The 12,390-nt window shown below is 41.2% G+C and overlaps 1 protein-coding gene across 5 annotated transcripts in view; it reads left to right on the forward strand.

Moving 5' to 3' along the window:
* LOC105807372 (cyclic AMP-responsive element-binding protein 5) overlaps positions 1-12,390 on the forward strand; it is a 381,115-nt gene that overhangs the window by 362,688 nt on the left and 6,037 nt on the right. For all 5 annotated transcript variants that reach the window (XM_012640747.1, XM_012640749.1, XM_012640748.1 and 2 more), the window contains 2 exons: positions 2,962-3,285; positions 7,493-7,720. In XM_012640747.1, the coding sequence (XP_012496201.1) occupies positions 2,962-3,285; positions 7,493-7,720 (552 nt within the window). The remainder of the gene's footprint in view (positions 1-2,961; positions 3,286-7,492; positions 7,721-12,390) is intronic.

Raw genomic sequence — 12,390 nt, forward strand, 5'->3', positions numbered from 1 at the left:
TCAATTTTAGAAAAGCCATGATGATTTCAACATAATATTTTTTCATACTGTTTTTTCATCCTGAAGTTTGGAGATATTCAGAAACTTTTCTTTGGGTAGAGAAACATCTGAAGCTCGGCAATTCACTCAATTTTCACTTCTTCACTATCCCATAGTCAAATAAAAGTTTTTTAAATTACATGCCATTGTGATTCCACTGTTAAGAAATTATTCTGGTTGTTCCTCCATCTCTACATATGCCTATATAGGTTGTCTGGAATGCTGCTCACCCACCAAATGTAAACAACACATTTGGCTCACTTGTTGCTGACTTCATTGCACTTTTAAGCATTGCTTACATTTTTCATAATGAGCATTTTTATAAAAACAATGAAATCATTTCTAAAAATCGAAGATGAGAAGTGTTAGTTTACTCTTGGTTTCTAGTGGTAAACACAATACCCAGCATCTAATCTTTCCCAGAGACTCAGGGAACTTGGCCCCTTCAGAATTATCATCATGAAGGTCAGGAGCTAACGGGCAGTAGCTGTTGCTTGTGAAAGAGGAGGCAAGTGGGGTACATGTGGACATGCAGAGTGAAATAGACACGGGAGACTCTAACAAGTGGGAGAGTGGGAGGGGGATGAGGGATGAAAAATTACCTATTGGGCACAATGTACACTATTCGAGTGACAGGTACACTAAAAGCCCAGACATCACCATTATGCAATATATCCATCTAACAAAATCCATCAAAACTTTTTAGAAGTAGGAGACAAGTGGACAAAGTGGTTATTGAATCAGGACGTCAAAAATACTTTAAATGATTATCTGATATTAACTTATAGTCCTCTTTCTTTTTCCATCCTCTTTCTTTTTTTAAAAACAAGTAAAGGCTCTTTATGTCTAACTAAAGATTTTGATGAATTGAATTGGTATTTTTCAATAGTTTAACTGGTTGAGAATCATTAATATTGTACAAGGGCTAGAGCATGGTGGCTTTGATCATTTCAATACTACTCTTCCTTTGCCCAGTGATTACACACCACTATCATCAATCAGATAAGAACACAAACCAGGAGACAACTTTGAGTCCCTTAGTAAATACTTCATGAAGCTAATGTGAGTTTGCCAATTAGACTGTCATCTCTGCATAAGACACATTTGTGAGAAGCAACCGCATTATACAGTACTTAGCGCATTGTGCCCCTCAGGATATGAGGATAATTGCCTGTGTTGAAGGAAAAACACTTGTGAAGAAACTGGGACTGAACTGATTACCAACTGATTCTTTTGAACAGGGTTAGCAAACTATGGCCCATGGGCCAACTCCGGCCTGCTGTCTAATTTTGTATAGCACATGAACTAAGAATGGTTTTTTACATTTAAAAAAAATCAAAAGTAGAATAAAATTTTGTGACATGTGAAAATTATATGAAGCTCAGATTTCCTGTCCCTAAATAAATTGTATTAGAACCCAGCATGTTCATCATTTACATATTGTCTACAGCTGGTTTTCTGCCCCAACGGCGCAGTTGAGTAGTTATGACAGAGATCAGAAGGCACGCAATGACAAAAATGTTTACTATCTGACTCTTTATGGAAAAAGTTCACTGACCCCTGCTTTACATTCAGGGAGAAGGTATTTGTGTGCATGTCTGCTTATTAATGGATAATGCTTTCTGTTAGAAATATATCTGGCCTGTTGATACGGTCATCAAAAAAGGTGCAATACTCCATATTCTTCTGCTTTCCTCACTCCCTTCCCAAAGTCAGAAGAAAGTTATTGGGTGAGAAAAATTAGATTATCGGGCAGGACAGTAAGAAATACCATGGTAACAAACAGAAAAGACCTACACATTGCCTCCAGAAGTTTTAGATTACGAATGCTAACGTGAAGCCATAAAATGATATTAGTGTTCTTCCTACATTTTAAAATTTGAAGTCAATTCTTCTTTATGTCTGAGAAACCTTTTGAGAGACAAAATCTTTTTTTTTTTTTTTGAGACAGAGTCTCATTCTCTTGCCTGGGCTAGAGTGCCATGGCATCAGCCTAGCTCACAGCAACCTCAAACTCCTAGGCTCAAGCGATCCTCCTGCCTCAGCCTCCCAGGTAGCTGGGACTACAGGCACGCGCCACCATGCCCGGCTAATTTTTTCTATTTTTAGTTGTTTGGCCAATTTCTTTCTATTTTTAGTAGAGACGGGGTCTCGCTCTTGCTCAGGCTGGTCTCAAAGGCAAAACCTTTTATGCTGGTGACTCTTACAAAACACAGTGCCATATCAGATGGAGGCCTTTGTTCAGTGGCATTATCATATCAAATGGTTCTATTTGGTTTATATTTGCATTCAGCTGTAGATATGATAGGACGAATGATGGGCTAGTAGGAAATATCTTCTAGCACTGTGCTCTCCAGCCCCCGGGCCGTGGACCAGTACTGGTCTGTGGCCGGTTAAGGACCAAGCTACAGAGTTCTGCCGCCCCATGGGCCTCCCCACTGCATCCGTGGAAAAATTGTCTTCCATGAAACTTAGGAACCGGGGGGGCCGCCGAGCAGGAGGTGGGTGATGAGCAATTGAGAGAAGCTTCACTTGTTTTTACAGCCACTCCCCATCACTTGCATCACCACTGAGCTCCACCTTCCCCCCACCCCCACATTCGTGGAAAAATTGTCTTCCATGAAACTGGTCCCTGGTGCCAAAAAGGTTGGAGAATGTCTATATCTTGGTGGGATATCCTGTCCATTTGCTGTGGCAGTTGAATTAACATTAATTGCTGATATGACCCTCCTACCTACCATAATACGTAAGAAAATAGGAAATTAACACAAAAGTTATCTTGGTACCAGGAGAAAATGTTAATGACTGTATGACTATACTATAAAATATCATAGAATTGAAAATATGACTCATTTTGCTTCAAAATCCCTATCATGTACATGACTGACCTCAGTTGTCGCCTCTCGTTTTGTTCCATTTCAGAGGTTGAAGGCCGCATTGACTCACCACCCTGCTGCCATGTCAAATGGGAATATGAACACCATGGGACACATGATGGAAATGATGGGCTCCCGGCAGGACCAGACGCCGCACCATCACATGCACTCGCACCCACATCAGCACCAGACACTGCCACCCCATCACCCCTATCCGCACCAGCACCAGCACCCAGCACACCATCCTCACCCTCAACCCCATCACCAGCAGAACCACCCGCATCATCACTCCCACTCCCACCTCCATGCCCACCCAGCACATCACCAGACCTCGCCACACCCGCCCCTGCACACCGGCAACCAAGCACAGGTAAACCTTTTCCTTGATCTCTTTTCTCCTCCTCCTCCTCCTCCTTTCTTCCTCCTCTCCTTCTTCTTCTCCTTGTTGTTGTTGTTTTTTTCTTCTTCTTCTCCTTCTCCTTCTCCTTCTTCTTCTTCTTTTTTCTTCTTCCTTCTTCTTCTTTCTTCTTTCTGCTTCTTCACAGTGCAAGTTCTAATGCTGGGGTCATTTGCAGCAACCGGGTTTGACAAGCCCAGGTATTCTATCTGACATTCTGGGAAGCTCTGTTTATTTCCCAGGAGGTAATGCTTACCCAGAAGACCCTACTAGATCACAATGTCTATAAATAATATAGTCAATACCAGGTCCAATCTCTAGGGGCAGATGTAAACTTTTAAGTTCTCCAAAATCTACTTTGGCAGCGTGTTCCAAAGTCTCCGAAAGAGTAATATGAATGGAAGGTTTAGGAAGAATTTAAGCTTATGAAGACAGATGTGAAAGAAGAGTGAAAAAAATAAGCTAATTCTAACCCTAGCTGCTATGTTTTGTAACATATAAAGACTCAATTTGGTCACGTGTAAAATGGAAGTGAAATACAATGGGCAATCTTCTGGGTGACAGGAAATGTTAAAAATCTAAAGAGTAACAATTCAAGGCAGGCAAAGAAGCTTGGTAGTGGATGCTAGGGCGTAAGGTGCTGTGTGAATAGTGAAGAGAGGTGACTCACCCCACCGAATGTGAAACGCGTTGGAGGGAGCAGAGAGAGAGCCAAGCTCTGTAGATGATCAGACCAAGAGAAAGGCCAAATCCCAGGGGCGGAGAGTCACCAGGAGTGGCTGGAAAGAAAGCCAGCATTTAGACTAAACTGAAAGAGGGTTGGGGGACCAGGCAGACGTTATGTCACCCAAGGCCAAGAAGAGAGGCGAGTCCATGTACCAGAGTGAGTGTTAGTAAGTGGAGGGAGGGCACGTCCAGGAGCATGGCTGGCCCTAGACACTTTGGATCCTCATGTAGGATGACCTTCTTCCGTCCCCTCCACCCAGTCCACACTGCCAGCTTCCAACCAGCTGGGGCAGAATGGTGTCGGGAGCTTGGGACCGCCAAATAACAGTTATTCACCATCTCCTCTGACGTCTATCAGACTTATTCACTTGTCTCCAACTTATTCACTTGTGTCTTCCGATGTCTGCCTCTGGAGACAAGACCTCACACCAGGAGTTTTTGAGCCCTTGTATCCGCCTCCCCTAACATAGACCAAACCTGGACAGCCATCCACAAAATGGGTCAGCAACAGGCAACTCCGTAATCCGTTCATTAGACAAATTTCCTTTTGCAAAGGCTCTTAGGGGTGTTCTACATAGTGAATGAGTTGAGATTTAGAGTAAGGAAACTTTAATTCTTTTCCCACCTTACTTGCTGTGTGACTATGAACAGAAATGATTAACCTCCCTAAACCTCAGTTTCCTCATATGTAAAATGGGAATAATAATAGATACACTCATAAGCTCTTATGATATTAAATAAGGTAATCTCTGTAAAGTCTGGCACAGTTTTCAAAACATGTTAGCCATGATTAATTCCAAACTAAAGTAGTTCCAAAACAAAGTAATCGAAGTTTAGCAAATATTAATAATTTAGTAATAAAATGTTGTCAAGAGCACCTTTTTCAGTCACATTTTTAGTCAAATTCTATACTGGGACATGTATTTAGAAGGGAAAAAAAAATCCTACAAAGTCAATGATAAGCCAATTGATTCATACATGTGCTTAAATTTAAGGGAAAGAATATCAAGGTTTGGCTACCTTCGTGTGCAAGTTATTTCACAGACGAGTTTAAAAATTCTTTGAATTCATTCATTAGCTAATTACCAATTAGCCGATTGTCCTCTGTTTCAAATCAGTAAATTGTCAATTGTATATGCAATTAGTTAATTGCTATTATACTTAGCTGCTCACACAGTTGCTTTTTTAAATCTTATACTAAAAAGAAAAAGTCCAGGTTGGTCTTGCTAAAATTTGAACCAGTTTGTTTAGACAGTATTCTATAATATCACTCTTAAATTATGTTAATTTGGCTGATTACTGAGATCTTACGTTATTTAATGTTTCTTAATGTCCTTCCAACTCAGATTTTAAGATGATTTGGAATAAATTCTGTCTTTTCCAAATCACAATTCTTTGTTTTGATCAAAATTTTTAAAACATCTATGCCAAGAGAATTCCATTTTAAAAATGAAATAAGCAACAGTAATTATCAGGGACACAAATTCTAGTCTTAGGGCTGCAATTGCGATTTCTCCCGGCTCATTGCATTCCGCCCACATGTAAGGACGTGACTTTAGAGTCCTGGTTTCACTTCATGGCCACCTGGAATTTCTCTTAACTAACCCACACCTTAAACCCTGAGCCTGCACTGCACCTGAAATCTCTACATTGCTTATCCCTGTGGGTAAAGGCACAGAAAGAGTATCATGGGTTAAAGGTTGACTGAAGTTAGGGTAGGAAGATACAAAATTGAAAGAGAGGTCTCTGCAATGGAGATTAAAAACCAGTTTTGCCTACTTCAGATTCTTGTCTAGGGCTGCCAATAAGAGATCATAATTCACAAAAATAAACAGTAAATGCAAAAATAGCTGAGCGGTTAGCACATTCCCTTCTAATGCTTTTCTTTGCAGTAGTTAGTTTAAGAGTTAGCATGTGAAATGACAAGTGCTAAATCTTTGCCAATAACAAGGATTACGTCTTCACCAGCCACTCTGGTGAGTTAAGACCTTAGACAATTAATCTATTTTGTTATTCCTCTATGATCGGGAGGAAAGGAATCGCCAGTAAAGTTTTAGAAAATGTCTTTGCTTTAAGTAAAATTACTGAGATGGAGTCCAACCTCAATCCTGAGCCTGTTTCTGTGAGGTTTGATAGGAGTTTAGGATTAAAATATACCACCATCAGTCCACGGATGTCAACCGGTAGCCACTATTGGAGCAATTACAGTCATTCTGATTGATTTCAATCGTAGGGTTGGAATGTGGTACCAAAGTTTGTTCGGCTTCATTTTTAAAACTTTTTGCCTGTTATTTCTGCAGGTTAAATGTCTCTTGTGGAACAACTTTATAGGTATTACAGCCATAAACCCGAGTGATTGAGAAATGGGAGAGGTTAAAAAAAAAAAAAACACCCTTTATTGAGAATGAAGAAGGAGAAAGGAGTGAAGTGTATTAGGGAAAGGGTTAGGTGTCCAGACATATAAAGAGTCCGTCGTAGAAATTTCACAAGGTGCTGTGTGTCTGCCTCATGAAGGGGAATAAAGCTGTATGTGTGGGGGTCTCCAGAGCCTTCGATATTGCTGAGTCCCAGGTAGACCTTGCAAGGAATCCGCAAGCACAGTAAAATTTTTAACAAAGTGCTTTGCCACTCTTAGTATTTCCTATAATGTAAGCTATGGCAGTGCACAGCCATCCCTCCCTGTCTCACGCACGCAGTGCGCCTCAGGCTCGGTGCAGCCTAGGACGTTGATTTGCTTTCAAAGGCCCCGCTTCCCAACCCTAGACAGCTCTCCCGTAACCCACTTCACCTTAGGGAGAGCTCCCAGGAGCAGGCAGACCCATCTGGAGCAGGCAGGTCCAGCTAGGCCTCTGCACTGAGAACTGTGAAACAGTGAAAATAGGATTTCAACTGCTTTCCCACTTCACAGGGTTCTTTTGATAGGAGCCACAGTGGCAACGATGTCCCAGAGGTGTGTTCTAGGAACACGGTTTTAACACCATTAGAAGGAAAGGAGCTCACAACCTGCCCAGAGGTTTTCTGCAGATGACAGATGACTCATCAATATTGTGACAGTGGCCCTGACCTTTCCATTTTCACCGTGTAGCCATACATTGGCTACTTTAAAGTTTTGAAATACACCTTAAATAAAACATTTTTCGTACCTGAAGGGAGAGGGGAAAAAAAAAATGTCTCCTCTACTATAATTCGGCCAAAGGCCCGTCAGGGAAAAATCCATGTGACTACATCTTTATACGAGTCATTCCTATATTTGGCCAGTATAACAAAGAACATGATTCAGTGATGCTTTTTATTTTCTTTTGTGAGTGTGACTTCATTGTTTATGTCATTCACAGAAAACAAATTTGATATGCTGACTTCCTGTGCTTTGCATTTTAACACTGCCTTGGGTTTCTTGCCTTACCTAACGTGTCCTTCCCTGTCCCCATCACCTCCTCCCTCTCTGTCCCATCAGGTTTCACCAGCAACGCAACAGATGCAACCAACACAGACAATACAGCCGCCTCAGCCCACAGGGGGGCGCCGGCGAAGGGTGGTGGATGAGGACCCCGACGAGAGGCGGCGGAAATTTCTGGAACGGAACCGGGCAGCTGCCACCCGCTGCAGACAGAAGAGGAAGGTCTGGGTGATGTCACTGGAAAAGAAAGCAGAAGAACTCACCCAGACAAACATGCAGCTTCAGGTGCGGCCCACTGTCTCTCTCCCCAGGGCTCAAAGGCCCCGTGCACACTCGGCGTTTCCTGCCCCCCGGCACTTGTTGACCTATGCAGTAACGCCACGCACTTAGCCCACAGAGGAACTGCAGGCCTACTCCTCGAGCTTTATTAATTCTGGGACTCTACAAAACAAAATAAACCATTCAGTGTTCAATCAATCTTTCTACCGAGCTCTGAGGCGGGAGGCTCTGCCCAGCTAAGTCTAGGGCTGAGAGCACAGGCTTTGTGCAGAGAGGCAAACCGTGGTTCAGCAATTAACTTGCTGCATTTAACCTCTGACTCTCAGTTTTCTGATCTATAAAATGGGAATAATAACTTCACAGAGTTGTTAAGAGGAATAAATGAACTAACGTCTACAAAGCAGTTAGCACAGTGCCTGGCACGTAATAAATGTTAAACTGAAAAGCAATTGTGTATTCACTAGGATGAGGGGGTTGCTTTGACTTTATTTGATTATCTATATTTTTGTTTAATGGAAGAAAAGAAGGTTTATGGTTATGATTTTACTCTGAAAGAAAAGGCATGTTTCCATCTCATTTTCCAACGCAGATTTGAATCTTGCATGATATTTGCTTTTTATGGTTGACTTAACTGGGGACACTATAATGAGGCCACTTCTAGGAGTATCTGAGAGAAAAGAAAGAAACTGTAGTACCCAGGGCTTCTCCAGAAGACTTCATGGCATACATATGATGCGGTTCAGGGCATTTGTTCTAACATAAAAAAGGTGTGCACTATTACCAGCAGGAAAGAAGGCACCTGAACAGATGTGATAAACAGTCCAGAAACAGCAGTAAGAGTTGTGTATTCTAGCCCAGCGCTTCCCCGATCGCAGAGAATGGCCAAATAGAAAAGAGTGGGGAAGAAAGTGCCCAAAGTGGGGAGACTCTGCACCTTAATAGCTCATAGGTCACCTTTTTCCTTCCCCCCCATACGTGGTTCTCTGTGCCTCTTAGAGAGGAAAAAGTAGGGATCAAACCCCCAAAGCCTTTGCATATTCAGTCCCATTAAATGGAAATGGCTTGGGGCAGCCAGTGTATACATTGAAAGTATTTAAGGAAAGTTTGGGTTATATGTGGGCCGAATTTTATAATTTATGGATGTTGACTTTTTCTCCTAAATGTATCGTTGTTTTTGTGATAGACGTGAGCAGGAAACTGGGAAACACGTAGCAGATGTGGAAGGAAATAAGATAATGATTCCTCCACTAGCTTGTGTGCTAAAGGATGGTTGGGGCTGTCTCTTACTACTCCCTCCCCCCACTGTCTATCCGCTGTGTCTAGTATAATGTCTATACCCAGTAACTATTCACTGAATAAATGAATGAGTTCCCCATCACTCGAGTGTCCAAGAATTGGCTGCCTGACCACTTGGCAAGGATGGGATTGCAGGGAGTCAAGCCGCACAGGAATGGCTGGACTCAGACACCTTTAAAGCCACTTCTGCAATCTGGCAGGCACAGTAGCATATGAGAAACTTTTAGGTAGAACATAGATAAGCACTTTTAGTATTAATGGTCATATTTTTATTTTTATGTGTATTGATAGTGTAATTAGAACATCACATCTGCAGTTTCATAGATATTGGTTAGGACAAGGATAAATTATTAAAAATTGAGTTAATTTGCTTACTTAACAAACATGTTAAGTAAGTAGAAGTTCTTATATATGTGGACCTAGCCAATATTACAACAGGGGTTCTGCAATGACTGAAGTGGGAGAACCTGAGGAATTTGCTATCCATTCTGAGGTCTGCAGGACAGTGAAAACGTGTAGGTTTTCTCAATCCTGGCACGATTGACTTTTGGTTCAATCATTCATTGTTATGCCCTGTGCATTGTAGGATATTTAGCACCATTGTTGGCCTCTAGCCACTATATGTCAGGAGCACACCTTCCAGTTGGGACAACGAAAAAGTCTCCATATAGATGTTGCTTGGGTTGGGGAGTGGGTGCAAACTTGGCCCTGGTTGAGACCCACTGCCTTCAGTGAAGTAGCCTGGAATAGGCAGCTGATACACATCAGATGCCAACAAGTCTTTAAAATCAGTTTTAACTGAAATGAGTCCTTGCCGAATTATTCCATGATTTTAACTATGATCCTAGAGCATGGAAGGATCATGGCAGAGAGATGGTTGACTTTGAGGTCAGAGATGTTCATGACTTGGCACACGCATATTTATGATTCCTTTTACAAAACGCATAAGGCATATTTATGTGTTTGCTGGACCCTAATCCATTGATTTGTTACATTTCTTTAAACCAAATGGCTAAGGAAAAGTGATACTAGAACTCTAACTCCCGAAAACCGGAAAAAAAAAATCTTACTGAGTCCATGTAACAGACACCAATATCTTTTGGTCATTAAAGCAGTGCCCAGGGAAGGGACAGTCTGTGAAAAGACTACATTGTCAATATTTTCCACTGCTTTGCTTCAGAGGGCCAGACGCTACAAGCGTTCAGTGTTCTCTGTGATGCTGCGTGCTCTGCATCAGGCTCTGTGGTGCGGGAGAGGATGCTGCAGATTCTGCTACCTTTAAATGACCTTTTCCCTCCCTCTGGGCGTTTGTCAAAAGAAAAAGGTGTCTCCCTTGAGACTAGTCCAATGGGCCAAATTTTAAGTAAACAGAAATGGAAGGTGCTAAGCAAATAGACTCCAGCCAAATGGAATATCCATGGTCTGGGTGGCCAGCTGCCACTTTTGAGTTGTTTTTCAGCATAGAAACTTCTAGTTAGGCTACAGAGTTTCAGACCGGAAAAACCAGACCTAAGAAAACAAAATCAAACTCCCAGACTTCATTTCCTAGTCTCACAACAAATCTCTGTTCAAGAGGTCAACACAGGTATAAGATTGGGGAAAACGTTAGAAACCACCCAATCTGACATTTTATAGAGAGAGAAACTGAGGTTCAGGGAAATGAGGAGTCTTCCTGAATATCACACAAACAGTAAGTAGCAGAATGAGGACTCAAGCAAGTCACCCGTTGACCTGACCCACTGCTTTGTTTGTCATCTTTCATTCTAGAAAGTCCTTAGGCTAAAGGAATCCACATTCTCTTTTCTGATACAGAGTGACTAAGATCAACTGTAAATTCATCAGCTGCTGATGTAGTACTCAGTAGATCGTTTGTGTTCAGTAGAGGATATGGAAATCATCTGGTCACCCATAGAAATAATTGCTTTTCTTTTTTAGTGCAAAGACACATGGTCTAAGTTGCTGCTGAAATTTTAGACACATGAGCCCAGGTCTGGGATTTGGCAAGAGAATAGGCCAGATGGGAACTGTTGCTTGACAAATTGAAAGTCCTTTGTTTCAGAGTGAAACAAACTTGGTCTCGGCTAATCTACAAAAATGGGAGGAGGGGTTGCATTTTGTAGGGCCCATTTTGATAATTATTTTTTTGGCACAAACTACTGTTTACACCAAAAAGCATTCTAAATTTATCATATAACTAAATGACATCCTGAAAGCCAAAAACAGCAAATGTAGCTATTAGGGACTCCTTGGAGTGCTTGTTTAAAGTATGTTATTGCAGTATTATATATCTCTATGGAGTGCTACTTCATCCCCAGGCAAACCTATGAGTTTAAAAATAGATCAATCCAACTGGATCCATCCTCTTACAGTGTCTATTTAAATAGCTCACTGCTTCAGAGTAGCAAACCCAAATTAGTTTGGAAAAATGAAAAAATGAAGGGTTGACTTCTGCAGGAGAATCAATACATGTTGTTAATACTTTTTTCCACAAAGTACTTTTATATTAAGACCTAGAACTGTTGTTATAGAGGAAGAAAAAAATTAGTGATTTTCCTCAATTCATGAAGCAAGGTAATTCAGAGTAAGAAAATGGCTCCGGAAGTCCTGGCTTTTATTTCCCTACTCAACTTGCAGGCCACATTTGATTTCCTTTATGCATCTCAACACGTGCTATCTAGCTCTCTTCCAAAATGAATTCAAGGTGATTCTATTTACCTTACCTTGAAAAGGATTTTTACTTAAAATATAGTCTAGTATTTGAGCATTTCCTACATTAATCAGTCTTTCAATATGGAAACTTTAAGATGATTATGCTGTGCATAGCACACAACTCATTCTTCTTTCTCTAGGGCAGTGATTCTTGACCTTTCTTAAGCCAAAGGCCCCTTATGGAATCTGATGAAGGCTCCACAGACTCTCTGTCAATGATATGGACACATACGTGGACTTACCAAATTTTGCTCTAGAATGAAACTGTAGGTATTGCTTTGGAATCTACCCTGATAAGGAGCACAAGAGGTGCTAGAACTGTCTGCCTGATGAAATATAAAATCTGAAATATAAGCATATTTGAGAATATCAAAAGTGCTTAACTAATGGATAAAAATCAAGATTGAATCCTTCATTAGATAATTGGATAATTAGCTTTCTCAACAGAAGGCAACACAGAATCACTCATAGAATAAAAAACTGTCTTCTAGAGAATTAGTCCGACCATCTTGTGTTACAGTTGGTTGCTGTGACAGTTTGGGGACTCAAACCTCATGATTCTTAACCCCTAGTTTAGAGTTGCTTTTCCTGCCAGACATTTCCCTATGAATTTCTGTTGTTTCTGTGGCTATTAGGACTTTATTTAGTCTTTACATAAGCATCATATTATT

This window comes from Propithecus coquereli, unplaced genomic scaffold (genome assembly GCF_000956105.1).
Source record: "Propithecus coquereli isolate 6110/MARCELLA unplaced genomic scaffold, Pcoq_1.0 Scaffold156, whole genome shotgun sequence".
Classification (NCBI taxonomy): domain Eukaryota; kingdom Metazoa; phylum Chordata; class Mammalia; order Primates; family Indriidae; genus Propithecus; species Propithecus coquereli.